Below are 18,637 nucleotides of genomic sequence, written 5' to 3'. Positions count from 1 at the left end.
TTTCCCCAACTATTCTCTTGTTAAATTACATCCCAGATTTCTTTCCTGATGATGTTGTGGTACAAAGACTAACTACTTTGACATATTTGGTAAAGAAATGTATTTTAATGTCATAGCCTAGACCATTAGTTTCCTCTGTAAATACAAATGGATGGCTGAAATGTTTAAATTTCTCCCACTTGAAAAATTGACATGACAATTCAGATGTTTCCTGCAATATCTGGACACCCTTCTGTAAATTATTAGATTGGTGCTACGTGATCATATCTGCGACAAATCGTGATCTTTTAATTCTGAACCCTTGCTCTATGTTTGTGGGGTTATTTGCAGTTTCTTGCTATACTGTCTCAATCTGTTTGCTGTGTGACCCTTTGCTGCATATAAAACTAATTTAAAAAAGAAAGTGAATGAGTGAGAAGTCACTTGGCATAAGTGATATAGGGGAAAATTGTGACTGACAGCTGACTAATAGTCATAAAGGGTGTGCAGTTTAATGGAGCTCTGTGATTCAGTTTAATTCTTCCTACAAACTATGTGAAATATTTAAAGTCTTTGGTAAACTATTCAGAAAGTAGTGACAATTTAACAACGTTTTTACATTATTTCCTATTTAAATAATTTATTTAATAAGATTTAATTTCTGAAACCCCTCCGCACAACGCAAACTTGTACGGGCTTTAGCAGCCCAAACCTTGCTATACTGTCTAGATATCAATATTCCCAAACAATCTCAACAAGCTGCTGAAAGGAGAGGGGCCAGACAAAAAAAGTAATACAAATAAAAGGCTTCCATGAAATCTAAGAATAGTGAACTGAGACCCACCCTTGCAGCCAAGGCCTGGTGTGATGTTTACCAATAAGTACCTGGTGGCTGAATGACCAATGACCAAGCTCAGCCTCACAAGACTAGACTTAGCTGCTTTTTGGGTTCACCATCCACAAGGTGAAGTTTGAATAATATACTTGTTTGGTAATAGATGGAGATAGGACAGATGAAGATGTCATAAATTAATGTAGTAGAAATGGGATCTTAAGACACAATGTCACCACACTTTTAGGAAAGGATCTAGCGTGAAAGGAAGAAAAATACCAGCTAGATACAGTGCATTCATAAAGTATTCAGACCTCTTCACTTTTTCACATTGTTCATGTTGGAGCCTTATACTAAAATTGCTGAAATACAGTTTTTCTCATCATCAGTCTACATTTAATACTCCATAATGACTAAGTAAAAACTTACTTTTGGAATTTCTGCAAATTTAATAAAAATAACTGAAATACCATAATAACATAATTTTTTGGATCCTTTGCTATAACACTTGAAATTGACCTCAGCTTCATCCCATTTTTATTTATCATCTTTGAGATGTTTATACACCTTGTTTGTAGTCTACCTATGGTAAATTGAATTGACTGGATGATTTTAGTGGCATGACTGCAGGAATAGATATTGGGATGAATTTGTACAGGAATGCTGAAAGCATGGAATGTTGCTGGGGTTTCTTGGCTAACAGGCTTGTTTAGTATTGCATGAAAGGCTAAGAGTATTTCATGACTGGCAAATGGGAAGTCTGAACGTCAAGGGATCATGCGTTCCTCCCTTCCAACCTGTGCCAGTCTGAGGGAGAGGAGGCTACTGCTGAGCCTCATATTTGGGTGGACAATAAAGATTTAATCCCAGCAAGCTCTGGAAGACGGAACTAACTCTTCACCCTGGTAAAGATACTGCAGTGGATATAAGAATGTGTAAAATCATCTTACATGACCTTTGATAACATGAAGAAGGCCTACAATCAAGGCCTACAATCATGTACCTTGTCACAGAGGAGCCAGTTAATGCACCTGTAGTTAGAATGGCCTCTGAGTGCCTCGCGTGACAGGACATGCGGGATAGACTATGCTTCCGGTCTGGCCTGGAAACATTTGGGGCTCCCCTATGAGGGCCTGGAGACTGTTCCTGTGGAAAGATAAATCTGGTCTGTCCTATTAGGCTTGTTCAAGTCAAGTCAAGTCAAGTAGAGCTTTATTGTCATTCCACTACATGTGTGGACATACAGTGGGACGAAATGTCGTGTCTCGCAGGACCACGGTGCTGCGTAAATAAGCATAAATATAAACATACAACACTAGACATAAGGACAGTTTTTTAGACATACATAGCTAACTTACTAAGTCAGTAATCTAAATATACATATACTATAAACAGTTAACTATACATACACATAACCTAAGACAGACTATACAAGTACTTACATAATAATTGTACATGATATTGTGCAATAGAGGTATTTAATAAGGAAGTAGTGCAATTGTTGCCACATGACCCTAAGGCAAAGCAGTTTGAACAGGGGTCTCAAGTGCAAAATTTCAGAAGACTGACCAGAACACTCATGCTTAGCATGGGCACCAGCACAGTCCTTCTACACACACACACACACACACACACACATTTTCAGAACCGCTTGTCCCATACGGGGTCACGGGGAACCGGAGCCAACCCGGTAACACAGGGCGTAAGGCCGGAGGGGGAGGGGACACACCCAGGATGGGACGCCAGTCCGCCGCAAGGCACCCCAAGCGGGACTCGAACCCCAGACCCACCGGAGAGCAGGACTGTGGTCCAACCCACTGTGCCACCGCACCCCCACAGTCCTTCTACTCAGCAGCAATTTACATGGAATGAGAATTTTATTATTAAAGCACAATTTTAAACTCCTTTGTTTCATGAAGTGACATTTGCACATTGTATATTAGCATTCTGAGCAATATATAGGGGCAGAGGGGTGGCACAGCAAGTAGTGCTGCTGTCTCACAGTGCCTGGGTGATATGAGAAGATGTGGGTTCAATCCCTGCTCAGTCTGTGTGGAGTTTGCATGTTCTCTGGGTGCTCTGGTTTCCTCCCACACTCCAAAGACATGCTGTTCAGGTTCCCCCATAGTGTGTGAATGATGAGTGACCCAGTGTAAGTAGTGTATCTAGCAGTGTAAGTCACCATGGTGAATAAGGTGTGTGGGCTGATAACACTACATAGAATTCATTGGAAGTCACTTTAGAAAACAGTGTCTGCTAAATAAATACATGTAAATATATCCATAGACAAGTACCATCCTCAGATATGTACCTCTTCTAGAATGCATATATATCACATCACCTGTGAAACACACATATAAAGAGATGACCTCTCACAGGTGTGTTCTACCTAGAATGCGCCTTCAATTTACATTTGACAGCTGACTTTAACGGGGAAAATAACAGGTCCTGCAAAGATGATATACGACCAGGAAATTCACCTTTGCTAACGATTTGATATAATATGGCTGTTAATCGAACGCAACCTGTTTCTGTTTTGCAATACTAGACTAGCGTGAATTACACAATGGCAGCGCGCAAGCAAGCATTTCAGTGTCACTCTCAATTTGCCCAGTTTCATTTTCATTTATCTACTACATTGCAGCATCACTTCAACCATTGTTCTCTAGTAAATATGTGTTTGTTCATGTCTAATACGTGCTTGTACTGTCAATGACTGAATCTGAGCCTCGTCACAAGCATTTCCTGCCCAGCGCAACTGTGCAAATGACGAACTACTCCGACTCTGAGTTCGTCGGCGCGTTTTGATGACGTACGACGTGGGTGGGAACGAGAGGCGCGCGATCGACTCCATGCCGCAGACATGTTCGAAAGAAGGTGATTGTGTAGGCACTTATTTATGTGTTATTTTCCCTTTCTTTAAATAGTAAAGGAACAATCAGTGAGTGACCATACTGCTGGAGAATACCTGTATTTCATAATTTTTAATACTGTCTCGAGTACTTGCAGTTTACTGATACTACTAGTAGGTAGGGCGAAACTAAAGCACATTTATTTTTTGTACGTCTGATGACAGAATTTGGTTCTGCTTGCTATTTTAGTGGTGATTTACTCGTTTACAAATAGAAATCAATGATCAGGAAACTTGGAGCTGCTGCAGAATGTGTTTTATGTGTGTTGTTGTGCTGATTTGTATGTTGATAATGCAAATACATAATAGAGCCATGATTTTTAACCTCTCATACAAGTGAATTAACACTACATCCATATTACCTCTAATACAAGTTTTTGACTCACTCTTTTTTTTTTTTTTCTATAAAAATATCTGCCTCGTGTTTTTCAGTCTGTTATGCCTGTGTGCGGCAGAAGAGGCTGACATCCGCTGGTAACCTCCACTTCAGAAGGATGTCGCAGATTGATAATGCAAAAGTGGCGTTTGCCTTCCTGCGGCCGGCATGCGTGCTGTTGACCCGGGAGCAGAGCATACAGAATGTTCAGCAACTTAACGCGCAGCTCAGGGAGGTGAGTGACCTGGCGTTACAGCAACTTCAGGAGTATGTCCTCTTCCCGCTGCGTTTCGTTCTCAAGACACCCGGTTCCAAGAGGGAGAACCTCATTCAAGCGGTGGTGGAGGGCATTGAGTATGTCCTGAGCAACACCTGCGTGCACAGCTGGGACTTACTACAGGAGCTCTTTTCTGAGCTTTGTTTGTGCCTCAGCTCTCCAGGAAAGCCAGGGAAGCCTGCATCTGTCTCAGAGGACTTGAAGGCTGCAGTGATACAAAGTTTGGATGCGCTGCTGCATGCGGCTTATGGAGATATTGCATTACAATTGTACAAACCAGTCATGTTGCCTGGCTTGGGTGCAGCTATTTCCCTTCTGCTGGCCCTAGCTGAGGAGGAGAAATCTAGGAAGGTACAGGCCGCTGCCTTAAAGTGTCTCCTCATCCTGCTTTTGCAGTGTGATTGCAAAGAACCACATCTGTGGGTGGGCCAAGAGGAGAGCTGTGCTCTTGCTACTGCTTTTGCTTGTTTCTTACCTGGAATCACCCAAGTCCTCACACGGGTAATTACTGGTGACATGAAGCAGGGACATGCTGTTACTGTCAAGGCCATAAAGGTCTGGTACAGGACCGTAGGACTCGTCATGGCAGATGAGCAGCTGTCAAATGCTGATTCCAGTGAGGCATCGGCAGCGGACCTGGGTAAGGTTGGGGAATTGTTGGTGAAGAGGACACAGACCTGGGTGAAGGAGACATCAGAAAAGGTGGCTATACTGCTGAAGAGGATAACATCTTGCGTGTCAGTTCACCAGCACTGGAAGGTGAGACTTGAGATGGTCAACCTCTCAGAAAACCTTCTTTCCACCTGCCAAAAATCCTTAAAGCAGTGCATCAGCAATCTTTTGGAAGTTCTGGTGGGCAAGCTGAATGATGAGAACTCGGCTGTCCGAGATAAGTGCAGTGCTGCTCTAGAGGCCATAGCACTGAGAAATCAAACTGGAGATAACCACACCTTCAATGATATCCTTTCAGAGAACCTTCACTCCCTAGCCACGTCTCTGCCACGTCTCATGAGGATATCGGATGATCAGCACAAGCTGTTCATCCTCAACGTCTTTTTAGGCTACCTCAAGGTCCTTGGACCCAAGGTGGCTATGGTGCTGAACTCAGCAGCTCACTTGCAGCGCATCTCCAAGGCCTTGATGCAGGTGCTAGAGCTAGATATCACAGATGTTCGCATAGTTGAAGAGAGGAGCTCATCTTCCTTGGAGCACACAGGCCTTGGACCTCATGAGTTGTACACCCAGAAGAAGCATTTCGTGTACTTCACAGATGCAAACATTTTCTCCTCGCTGCAGCAGATCTGCAGGTTTTTGGGCTACTATGGAAACCTCTATTTGCTAGTGGATCATTTCATGGATCTCTATAGGGAATCCTCAGTTTACAGAAAGCAGTGTGCTTTAGTTCTTAATGAGATTATTAGTGGTGCAGCTGGAGTGGGGCTTGTGGCAAAACACAAGTATGGCCCAGTAAGTAAGGATGATCTTAAAGCAGCAGTCATGTCCATCATTGAAGAATACACTAGCCTGAACAACTGGCACCTTCCTACCAACAGTGTGGAATCTGACCGGGATGAAGACAGTCATTTCAGTCATTTGAGAATTCTCTCCATTACTAATAGTGTTCAAGAGAACCATAACCAGCTGCTCCCTGCAAAAAAGAGCTCCACTGTTCACCAGATGAACAGCAACATCTGGCAGATCTGCATCCAGCTGGAAGGCATAGGTTGCTTTGCTGTTGCCCTAGGGGTAGACTTCCGGTTGCTTCTGATGACAACCCTGTACCCAGTGCTGGAGAAGGCTGGCGACGAGACCCTGCTGATCAGCCACTCAGCTCTGTGTTCCTTGTGGGACATTTGCCGGGCATGTGGTTACAGCTCATTGAAGGAGCTTATCAACATGAACTCTGACTACCTGCTCAACGACATCTCCCTGAATCTGCAGAGGCTTAGCTTGCACCCTCATGCTCCACGGGTGCTTGCCGTCATGTTCTACCACTCCGATGCCAGCCTGCTGCCCCTAGTAGGGGATGTTGTCCAAGATGTGCTCACAGCTCTGGACCTGAGCTATGACGAGAGGGCACCAGTGTTTTGTGCAGTGCTGCATTCACTGGTAAAGGCTTTAGGTGAGCTTTGGACCCTCATTACACTCATTACATCAAATTACTTTATATTAAAGGCATAGACTTGTATCTGACAAATTTTGTTGAAGATGCTTACAGTTGTACCCATTTTTCAACTGGGTATTTTACTGGGGCTGTTATCTTGCTTGACTGTTACAGTGTGAGCTCTTAATTCAATTCAATTTCTTATAGAATGCTGTTCCTCTTATAGAAAATAATAATACAAAATTACAGATATATATAGGTCATAATAGCATAAGCCAGCTGGAAACACTGGGGAGGAAAAATAGCTCTGTCATAGCTAAAGAGAGGACAGATAAACCTCTCGGGTTCCAAGTAAGACCAGTTGTCCACCTCTCCTGGATATTGTACTATGGCTAATGAATATGTCTAATATTTGCTCAACTGTCAATACCAAGCCACAGTCTACAGAAGCTATAATTTCTTGTCTATGCCCAGCGTTGTTGCTCCTTCACTCATGTTCTGATGTTGAGCATTTCTGGCACCAAAGTAAACTAAGCATCCTGGGTTGGTGGTGACTCCTGTGCCAGAACAGGATACTGGTAAAAAACAGAAAATAAAAAGGGGTAGCAATGAACAACAGATTTGAAAACAAAGTAATTACTCTGGTAAGCCTAGATTTAAAGGCTGATCCTGAAGGAGCATTTCTGATAATACCTGTCATATTGTTCCAAAGTTCAGCTGTGCTATAGGTAAAGGCACTGAAATCTTATTAATTGTCATTATCTTAAGAGTTTCAGAATCTAAACATTGTAGACCATTTCCAGAAACATAGAAATGAATAATATCTGTAAGGTATGATGGAGTGAGCCTATTAATTACCCAGTATGCTAAGATCATTTTATAATCTGCTCTAAATTTAACTGGAAGCTAATATAGCAACATAAGAATTGGTGTTATGTGGACGTATTTCTTAGTTCCAGTGGCAAACCCAGCAGCATTCTTAATAAACTCCAGGCTGAACATAATCCAGTACGGACAGCCCATTAAGAGAGCATTGCAGTAATCGATTATGCTCACGATAAAGGTCTTGTACATTTAAAAAAAAAAAAATCGCAGTTTACTTATATTTCTTAGCTGGAATAAAGAAGACCTAGATAAGAGAGCAGCATGAGAGTTAATGAATAATTAGTATTAAATAAAACTCCCAATTTCCTAACGCAGTCAGAACATTTAAAATGTATTCCTTGAGAATATAAAGTGGGAATGAATTGTTTATTGCGTACAACATTGCCACCAGCCATGAGTACTTGTTTTATCAGCATTCAGAGATAATAAGTTATGGCTCATCCACTGTTGTAATTTGATAAAACAATTTGCTAAAGACAAGGGCTCATTTGGTTTGATAGACATAGAGCTGAGTATCATTATCATAAGAATGAAATTACATTTTTCCCTCCAAATATCTGCAATGCTAGCATATAGAGTGAGAAAAGTAGTGGACTCAACACTTAACAACATAACCGTTTTTAGTTAAGCACGGCGGGACACTGGAATTGAATTTCTGCACAAATTGTTGACAATTTGAAAAGTAATGATTTTATATGAAAAGTACTAGTTGTCTTCTCAGCCCAGATGCCATCCTTCTTAGTAGTATAGAACATAGCAGGACCAGAGCCTCTTCCTCTATTCATGTGCAGAGCCTGAGGTAGGCAATATGTTCGATGCTGTGATGATATCTAATTTATTCATTTTTTTATTTAAGAGGTAGTAAAGTTATCATTTGTAAAAGGAAAAGTATTAAAATGCTTTGCTGAATACCTACTGGTCAAACTGGTGACTGTTTTGAATGAATGCAAGGATAGTTTTCTATTTCATCTATTAATTTAGGGTAATATTAAGATCTCGCTGCAAAAGTACTGTTGTTATCTTTTTTGAACACGTTGAGCTCGTGCTTTGTGATAAGCGTGCAGTTTAGTCGACCTTCATTTACCTTTTAGTCTCGGACGTTGTAATTTTAAGAACGTTTGTAGACTCATTGAACCACGGTGAGCTCCTTAGAGCTCTAATTATTTTAGTTTTAAGTGGAGCCACAAAGTCAAAAGTACAGCCACAGTCGACAGACCACCGTTTATCTGTGTCTACTACCCACAAAATTTGACTTTTTCATGAAGTCAATAAATTTTGTAGTACGATTATCATCTAAATATGACACTGCTCTGGTTTTATTGGAAGCAAGTGACACAGCAGGTGCTGATCAAAGTCTAGTAGAAAATGATCAGCAATAATATCATTTAGTGGATTGATAATTAAAAGAATCTACACTGTAAGTAATAGAATATTGGACATATGATTATGAGAATTACTTGGACTTTTAATAATAAATCCTGAAAAATTTAGATGAAATTTTAGACCTTTGCCAGGAGAGTCTGACTTCTCATCACCATGAATATTAAAATCACTACTGTTACTTTGTCTTGGGTGATGCCTAAATTGGCTGGGAGATTCTTGAATTCACACACACACACACAGAGACTGAAACCACTTGTCCCAAGCGGGATCACGGCGAGCTGGAGCCTAACTCAGCAACACAGAGTGCAAGGCTGGAGGGGGAGGGGACGCACCCAGGATGGGGTGCCAGTCCGTCGCAAAGCACCCCAAGTGGGACTCAAACCCCAGACCCACCAGAGACCAGGCACAGGCCAAACCCGCTGCAACACTGCATCCCTTTTGAGTTCAGCAATAAAACTGAAGAAGACTCGATAAGATCGATAAATCATACAATTATGCTAGGTTCAGATTTAAGATCAGATGCTGAGGCTTCAAAAAATCTAAAGGTATTAAGATTTCTAGAAGCAATTTGTAGTTTGTTGTTACAGAGAAGTCCACCTCCTCACCCAATAGTACAAGATTTGTGGAAATAATTATATTCGTCTGACGCGGCATCCTCTGATGGAGTCACGTCAGAATTACGAAGCCATGTTTCAGAGATAAAAAGACAGCATACTCATAACTTACTGTTATATCATTTACCGGGGCTTTATTACTCAACAAACAAATATTTTACTCCAGGATGCTGAACAATCAGGTTTCAAGTCTGTGTCCTGTACTGTTGCACAAGTAATTTTTTGATGGACTGAACAAGGTCCCTTGTTTGATCCTGTTGATCATTGTTTTTTGCCCCCCTCCTATAGTGCGATGGTTCCCCGCTAAGTTGGGGGAAAAGAAATACAGTGCTCCAGCTGGGGCCAGATGTGAAGACCCTCTCGATGTGAGGCAGTTTCTTCTGGACTACCACAAATTGAGATGCCAGGCTGAGGGCCTCTTGGAGGATGAAGGAGACACAGGTGACATAGGTAAGGGGCTTTCTGCTCTTAAGCATTACGTCATCAAGCTTGGTGTTGTTTGCTAATTGTTTTACATTCTGGCAAGTTCTGAAGTAAGTGTTTCAGCAACATTATTGAATTGTTTTATTCTTTGTTGCGGTCTAGAAAAACCATCGACTGTTCCAGACTCTGACGAGGATCTAGAAGATCCCGATAAAAAGCCCGAACTCCCCTCTCACATCACAATGGCTAAAGATGTGCTGGAGCGATGCATCCACCTGCTGTCTGATCCCAGCCTTCGTCTCAGACTTAAGGTCAGAGGGCTATGGAAAACACACGATTGAGGGCTGATGTTGGGTTAGGGTTCAAATGATGTCATTTATTGTCTGAAGAATTGATATTAATTTTCACTTATCTAAAGTTAAAACGACAGTAAAAGCTAAAACTTGAAGAAACAGCCAAGCCACTGAGAAGAACTTGGTGTTGTTCATTGTAATATCTGTCCGTATTACATATTTTTTGTATGAAAATTATTTGGTTCACTTAGACTGAGTGAAAAGGAGCAGCCAGAAAATGAAATGCATTTTGATAGGGTATTTTGGTGAAAAATATGATTAGTTTGCATCTTGTTTTGAAACGTTGTGTACACAGTACGTTTATGTACACATGGTTCATAACTTGGAATTGTAAGTCTGTCCACTACGTAAAAATCAATAAATGCTTGTTACAGCTCAGGGCCTTTATTCATTCACAGGTTAGGTTCTGGTAAAAACAGCAGGCAAAATGAGCTGCAAATTTTCTCTAAGTATTTATTTTTCCTATTTGCATCAACAGCTCATGCTAGAATATAATCTCAAAATGTGCAGTGTATACTCTACAATGGATATCAAAAGTCTACACACCCTAATTGCAATTTCAGATTTTATTGATGTAAAGACTAAAATCAAGACAAATCATGCCAGGCCTTTTACCACCCTTAGTAACATATCAAAACAATATTTAAGTAAAAAAATAAAAGGATAATGGATGGCAAGCATGGGGGGAACGTGCAAATTCTACACAGACTGAATGGTGATCACATTCCCTAGCAACAACCAGGAGCTGTGAAGCGGCACCACCATTCACTCTGTGTAGAATTTGCACGTTCCCCCCATGCTTGTGTACATTTCTTCTGGGTGCTCTGGTTTCTTACCACAATCCAGTGACATACAGTTCCGTTGAACTAGTGACTGTAAATTGCCCTCAGTGTGTGAATGGGTGAGTGACTATGTATGACTGTGAATGACAGGGTGACTTTTAGGAAAAATAAAACTAACAATCCTGCAATATCTATTTGCATAAATATGCAAACCTTTTTCAATGGGTATTGTAACTCTTTCCCCATTGATGCACTCACATCACAAGTAACTTAGAAAGGTAATTTGAATTTAGCTGACAGTCAGCTGCTCCTGGAGGATTTCCCTGAAGATTTCTTGGTTGAATAGTCTACATTGGACCCCCCCCCCCCCCCCCCCCCATCCCTTGTTGCTACCTCTTTCTACAGCTGGAGTTTCTGTTCTATCTCTTCTATGCCTTTTGTGGCATCTAATGGTAGAAATTGGGACTGCAGACCATTTTCGCTCTGTAACAGCTTTGCAACAGAAAACCAGTACCACTTGAAAGTATGTGAATCTGATGGGGATGCTCATTGCTCTTGTATAAAATCCTAAAATAAGCGTATGAAATCTAAAACTTAAATTAAACTTGTCAAATGAATACATGGTTATGAATTGAACAAGTGTTTCTGCTTACCTACTTGTTTTAACTAATGTAAAGTTGGGTTCACTTATTTTTGCACCTGCACTATTTGCATTTTTCACGCATGATTTCTTCTGAACCAAAATATGGAATTGGCAATTACACCCCTGTCAGATGAGAAAGACTGGTTCTGATTAAATAACGATTTTGTGGTAAAACTAAGGGACACCAGGGATTCACATACTTTCAAGCAGCAGTGTATTAGAAAATTCAATCAAAATGCTATTTAGAAAATGCCATTTCAAATAAATAACAAAACTTAAATGTTCATATGTATGGGAATTCATAAGTTCATTGATAACACAAGGTACAAGTGTAATGTTTTTAAATTTCTGAATCCAATGTGAGAAGCATAATGTACAACCTCTTTTTAATGTTCTGCCTGCAGACTGGGGCCTTAAAGTCAAAATGTGGTATTGGTTGGGGTTTTACTCTACAGAGGCCATCTATTAAAAGGCTGGATTACCCACTGTAGAAATGGAACATATTGTCCCTGTGTACTGCTCTCTGCACCTGCTTCTGTGACACCCTTGTACACTGTGTTAACGTGGCAGGTCCTGGATGTGCTGGAGCTGTGTGTGTGTGTGCTGCAGAGTCATGAGGATGTGCTACTGCCCTTAGTACACCGATGTTGGCCTGCCCTCCTGCAGCGGCTCACCAATGATGACCCGTTGGCTGTGCTCTGGGCCATCAAGGTATGGCATCTCCGCTCATGCATTTACATTTATACATTTAGCAGATTGTGTTACTCGTGAGAACCAATGTATATTACACGAGTAGCTGCATATAGGCTTCTCAGTTATTAAACTTATTATTCAAAATTATTAAATATAACAAACACATACACATTTATCAGGCACTTACAAGATGAGAGGAGAAGTCTGAAAGTGAGGTTTGAGACTTAAATGTAGAGAGAGAGTTGGCAGTTTTGAGTGTTAGGGAGGTGATTTTACCTCATTAAAGACAGACCCAAAAACCTTTGTGCTTTTGATTTTGGACCTTTTGTGCATGGGACCACCAAGCAGACAGAGGAGGAGGAGTGCAGCAGTCTGGCTGGGGTGTCTCAAGTGGTTAAATATCAAGGAGCAGATCCATTGATGGTTTTGTAGGCTGTAATCAGAGTGTTGAATTTAATCCAGGCATCTATAGGAAGCTGATGCTGAGAGATAAGGAGGGGATATGTAGCAATATGTTGGCAGGTCAAACACCACTCGTGCAGCAGCGTTCTGTATCAGCTGGAGAGGTTTCATGGAAGATGCTGGAAGGCCAGACAGGATGAAGTTGCAATAGTCCAGGCAGGATATCATCATGTGCTGGACCAGGTGTTGTGCAGAGTTTGTTGTGAAATGTTGGCAGGTCCTAAATCCTGTATAACATCTTTATCTGCAGGACTGGGTTGTGGCTTCGATATTTGGAGAGAAATACAGACTTGAGCCAATCGTTACTCCCAAGCTTTTAGCCAATGAGGTAGCAAAATGAGCAAGTTTTCCAGTTTGATAGAGAGTTCTTGAAAGGAGGACGGACCAGCTGGGAGCTGAAGAATCTCTTTTTTGGAGAGGTTGAGTTGTAGATGGTAATCAGGCATCCAGGCCAACAGGCAGGCTACGATGCACAAAGAAATGTCTAGCTCCAGGGGGAATGAAGAGTAAGAGCTGGGTATCGTCAGCATGGTAGGAGAATCCGTGGGAGACGATGACAGGACCAAAGGAAGAGGTGTACATCGAGAAGAGCAGGGGCTCAAGTACTGAGCCCTGTGGAACACCAGTTGAGACAGGCTGAGGGGATGAACGATAGCCCTGCCAGACCGCTTGGTAGGTTCTACCTGATAGGTAGGACCCAAACCGTTTCAGTGCAGTTGCTCTAATGCCAAGCTGTCAAAGAGAGGAGAATAGAATCACATATCACAGCACTCACCCCATGTCCAGAGGAGCCTCTGGTTCTCTGGAAGAAATGGTCTTTTTTGAAATAATTTTTTTAGAAATTCTTTTTGAACCCATGGTAGATATTTTGTGCAGTAAGTGGTAAATCTTTTTTTTTAAAAAATGCATGTGATTAGCTGTTAATGACATTACAGGGGTCCAACACAAAGTTCAAGTAGTGTTTTTCGACATGTTTGAACTCTTAACACAGGGACCTTGTCACTTAATGTTGTTAATGTTATTTAATTCTTTTCCCTGCCTCCTAGGTGCTGTGCACTCTGGGTGAGACATGTGGAGACTTCCTTAGGAAGAGAGTCTCCCAGGAGGTGCTGCCAAGGCTCACAGGCTCCCTGCTGAAGCAGGCCCCACTGAGCGCCAAGGCCGGGCCCATCTACGCCCACACCTTGGCCTTCAAGCTTCAGCTGGCCGTCCTGGAAGGCCTGGGAACTCTGTGTCTCAGACTGGACCTGGGTAGGCTACAGTCTTTTACCTCTCAGTCTGGCTGAGCACGTTTTTGTCATCGGGGCGCTGTGGCGCAGCGGGTTTGGCCGGGTCCAGCTGCGTGACGGGTCTGAGGTTCAAGTCCTGCTTGGGGTGCTTTGCGGTGGATTGGCATCCCGTCCTGGGTGTGTCCCCTCCCCCTCCAGCCTTGTGCCCTGTGTTGCCTGCAATGTCTATACAGACTCCTGTCACCTTGGGCCGCTTTATGAATGTGTGAATGACTGTCGGAAGTTCAGTGCAGTGTATCTAACAGTGTAAGTCACCTTGGATGAAGGTGTGAATAAAGGCAAGTAAATAATTACTCTAAGTGGCTTTGGAGAAAAGATTCTACAAATGTAAATGTTTTGTGCCACGCGGCTGTTAAATGATGTGCGAAATCCAGATTTGATCATTGTAAACTGGAAGAAATGCCTCGTAACTCATATAATTACATGAAAGTCCTCGTAACTTGAATGAGGTATGACTGCATTGTTTTGCGTTGTTTTTGCACACTGGGCAGCATCGGTCAGTTCTGTAAAGCTACTTTTTCCTCGCAGTTGCTCTCATGTCTTTGCTACGTTAATCTATCGTAGTCCCCCATAAATGGCAGCAAAAGACGGAAGCCCTTCACCCCAGGTACGGATCGCTGTTGTTAAAGCCCGGCACTGTGTTGCACAGCAGCGTGCCGGCAGGTGTCACACTTGAGGCACGGAAAACGGAGGCGACTAATAATGGCTGGTGTGACTGCATTGAGTGCTGTTTGTGCATTTCAATTCCCAGAGCTGCCTTCCCCCGAATAGACACATCACAGCTGTGTTTGTCAAGGGTGATCAAGTCACCAGGCAGGGACTATTATTAAACCCATTTTTCACGTGGAGACACATTTCGGGAGCTGTAGCGTGCGGCGTGCCTTTTGGAGCGAGAGAGTGGAGAAATTAACTGCTACTAGTGCGCAAGGCCCCCAGCGGCTTGTACTGGATGTGGGCTGGAGTGGAGAAAAACACCACAGCTTTTAAACAAACACAACTCCTCCTTACCGCCGGGACCTCTCTGAGAAAGCAATTACAGTCAACACCGGCTACACGGAATGAATTTAATAACTCAAGATTTAATTAGGCAAAAAGTGGTGCAGAGTCTGTTCTTTTGGCTGCAGCAATTTTGCTCTTCTGGTGACATGACCTGGATTGTAGAACATGGAATCAGTAATGTTTCCCTTGGAATTGTGCATCTCGGGGTATCCTGACAATCTGAGCAGAACTGTGCCTCCCCCCCCCCCCCCCCCCCCTTTTTTTTTTTTTTCCAGCCGCATCACTTTAATGTCAGGAATCGCAAAACACGGGCTCTTGAGCAAAAGGTCTTATGTGAAAATGAGGTTTGAATTTCCTCCCAGTCCAGGGCTGTGGGAATACATTTATCTGTAGAGAGAAAACCAACGAGTGGAGGAGTTGCCATGGTTATAAACGGCTCTGCGAGAGGGGGCTGGATGTGTGAAATCCAGCAAGGAGGGAAGGAGGCCGCCGTATCATTTCCTGGCCATTTTGTCTCCTTTGAGCTTCCCTCCCTTCTGGAGCCCCATTGATTCCCCCCTAATCCATTGTGCAGAGCCCTGTGTGTATGAGCCAGTGGAGTGGACCCACCCCCGGTGTCCCTTGGTCCCTGAGTCCAAAGGAATGCGTCCAGGACTTAACCGCTGCAGTGGTGTTCCGCTTTTGAAGACAGGGTGATAACACCGAGTCGCCATGGTCCACATGCCTCCATTAAGCCCTGTTCCTCCTGTCTGCCTCCACAGCGGACTCTGACCTGGACCTGGTGTCTGAGGCTTGCCTGCCCTACCTGAGCTGCAGACAGCCAGCTAGACTTCAGGAAGCCTGCCTGAGGTACGGCGTGTCTTTTTCCTAGTTTTACACTCCATTTGTTGTCACCTCGGCAACAGTCTCCGAAGGGGCCGCATCTTCCACGCTTGTGTTCTTTCAGCCACATTTCCTGTGTAGGACACTTGTAAAAGTACTTGTAAAACACTTGTAAATGTACCACAGCACCACTTGCCTACAACATTTTCTGGATCAGTTCAGTTGCAGAATGTGGCTGATCTTCACTTAAAGAACAGACTGCACTGTCCCTCATTCATGTCACCGATGTATTTTCCGATCGAGTCTATCCATTCATTTATTGCCTTTTTATTGTTGTGCACCGCTTCTCGTGCGTTGCAGTGTTTTCCGCCATCTCATCAAGGTGGACCCTGATGCAGTTTGGTTCATGCTGAACGAGCTCTACTGTCCACGTTCATATGAGCCTCCGCACTCGGACTTGCACGCCGTGCGCCTGGCTGGGATGGGCCGACCGAAGAACGAGTACACCGACAACATCCTTAGGCTCCTGGCAGAGATCCATTGACTTTCCGGCCTCCCAGGGCCACCGTCCGCTGGTGCAGAGTTCCACGTGTACGTAATTGGATTTTTCGAAATGATTTCGATGACCAGCAAGGCAGAGCGCGCTGCCTGCACCGAAGGACAGGCACCACAATTAGAAATGTTTAGGTCGAGGCATCGTTGAACAGCCCTGTGTGGGGAGCCTGTGATAGGGTTCCGTTCTGTCCACAGTTGCCGCTGCTGTTTCTTTTAGCCTGTGAGCCTCTGTGGTGAAGGGTGCGAGGAGTGTGGAGGTGGAAGGTGGAACTTGAACGTGAAGATTCTGTCTCAGGTTCAGCTTAGTTCTGAAATCTCTTCCATCTCAGTCGGTCTCCAAGACAAAGGCTTCCTGCATTTGTTTACCACTCCTGGTCAAATGTATTATTTATGATGAAACTCTGCTGCGTAAAATACAACCCGAACCCCCTGTAAAATCTTCACTTGGATGCCTTTAGTCCGTTTTGTGGCGAGAATCTTTTTTAATTTATTTTGAGTGCATTTTTTCCCCAGAATGCCTCGGGTTTTCGTGCAAAATGTTCCTTTTTTTTTTTTAACTACGTGCAGCCGCTGCCTCAGTGGACCGAACTCAAGTGCGTGCATTCATTTTTTTTCCTGTCATCAAGTGATAATGGTCCAGGGTTCCATTGATAATCTAGAAAGCCGGTAATTAAGACAACTGCAGACACACACAAATGTTTTGTCCAGCTAACCTTTTCTGAATCAAAGCATGTTCAGTTTGGAGGGCTTTTCATTTCTGTAAAGAATCACCACTTGGTTTTTCGGCTCACCAGTCTTTACCTGGGGAGGTGGGGTGGCTGCAGCTCACATCTGTGCTCTTTTGAAGTTCATACTCGTCGAAACGATGCACCTTGTTTAGAAACTAAGGGTGTTTGGTTGCCATCAAGATCAACTAAAGCAGTTCGTTCACACAGCTTCTGCCAGACACCTCTGGCAACACCGGCATTTTCTGCTGTTTGTCTGAAGTGTGAACCTCAGGTGTATTTCAGAATGTTGGTACTGAACAGGGAGGTGGTGGGGGGCACTGCGCTGCAGAGGTGCCCCCGATGCTGTGAGAAAGGCACTCGAGCCCAGCGTTGAGAATAGTGCTGCCAGGCTCATTTTGTGTCGGTGCACAAAGCTGTGTTGCCTGCGCTCCCTTATTTATCCTGCTGCCAGTCCAGACAGCGGCGCCATTATTTATCAGGCATGGGGGCTTGGCAGCTGGCGCAGGGGCTAATGGGATTACCTCCGCACCCAAGTTGATAAGTGTGCACTTTATTGTGTTATGTTTCACCTAATTTGACAAAACTGTTGTTTGGCAGATTAAGGCCTACTTAACACACCAAAACAGCACACATGTTGTACCTCGGTGTTGGGAAAGAGGGACCCGATAGGGACGAGGGTTGAGGGACGGGGTTGGAGGTTGGGGGTTCAGGAGAGATGTGGCCCATTTACCTGGATGGCTGTTCTCTTTACACCTGCCTTGTTCAATAAGAGGGCTTGTGTTGCGGACAGGACTACAAGTGGTACTTGCGACCCGTGTAGGTGGAATATGTTCTGCACTCGTGCTGTGTTTTCAGCTTTTATAAAGGGGGTACATAACTAGGGCAGGCAGATGAAACACGGAGAGGGAGTAATTGCACAAGAGGAAATGCTGTGTGTCACAGAGGCCACTGTGGATCTCGCCTTAATGAAATGTTTGTATCCGTTAAAGCACTGAATTAATAGTCTGAGCCGCCTAATGGTAAGAACTGTACTGCTCCGGCCTTAACAAGCAGAGGGTGGTACACGCACACATGGAGATGTAAAACCCCAGGAGCCTTGAGGTGATCTCTGAAATGCCACGATGTGATGATGAACTGTTCCCCAGGGGAAAAATGACTGCTCTTAAACCACTGGCAACTATTAAGGAACCCTGGTTTTTTAAACTAATTTTAATCCATGATGTAGTTCTTATGGCTCACAGACCTCCCTGTCTGTAATATGATCACAAAGTGAGTAAAGCCAGTTCGCATCATCCTTTTCCATCTTCAGCCTTCTTCATAAACATTGCAGAATCCTCCTCCAGTCCATACATTTTATAATTGTTCAATAGATTTGAGATAATAGGTTCGGAACCTATCCCAGAGAGCACAGTGTGTAAGGCAGAGTGCATATGTCGACCAAAGGGGAATCATACACCTATATAACTAACCAGATTTTTGGGGTTTTTTTTTTTTTTTTTGGAAGGGGGGGTATGCTGTCTATTGTGT

The 18,637-nt window shown here is 43.4% G+C and overlaps 1 protein-coding gene across 1 annotated transcript; it reads left to right on the top strand.

Annotated features, from left to right (window-relative positions):
- The first annotated feature begins 3,620 nt into the window (after window positions 1-3,620).
- Window positions 3,621-18,612, top strand: tti1 (TELO2 interacting protein 1). The gene is made up of 8 exons (XM_018760710.2): window positions 3,621-3,688; window positions 4,155-6,497; window positions 9,650-9,811; window positions 9,947-10,095; window positions 12,133-12,273; window positions 13,764-13,968; window positions 15,767-15,854; window positions 16,188-18,612. The coding sequence occupies exons 1-8, from the start codon at window positions 3,664-3,666 to the stop codon at window positions 16,369-16,371; spliced, it is 3,297 nt and encodes a 1,098-aa protein (XP_018616226.2). The 5' UTR covers window positions 3,621-3,663; the 3' UTR covers window positions 16,372-18,612.
- The last annotated feature ends 25 nt before the right edge of the window (window positions 18,613-18,637 follow it).

The sequence above is a fragment of the Scleropages formosus genome, chromosome 19 (genome assembly GCF_900964775.1).
Source record: "Scleropages formosus chromosome 19, fSclFor1.1, whole genome shotgun sequence".
Lineage (NCBI taxonomy): Eukaryota > Metazoa > Chordata > Actinopteri > Osteoglossiformes > Osteoglossidae > Scleropages > Scleropages formosus.
Note: the sequence above shows the minus strand (reverse complement) of the source record. Positions and strands in the feature narration are given on the sequence as shown.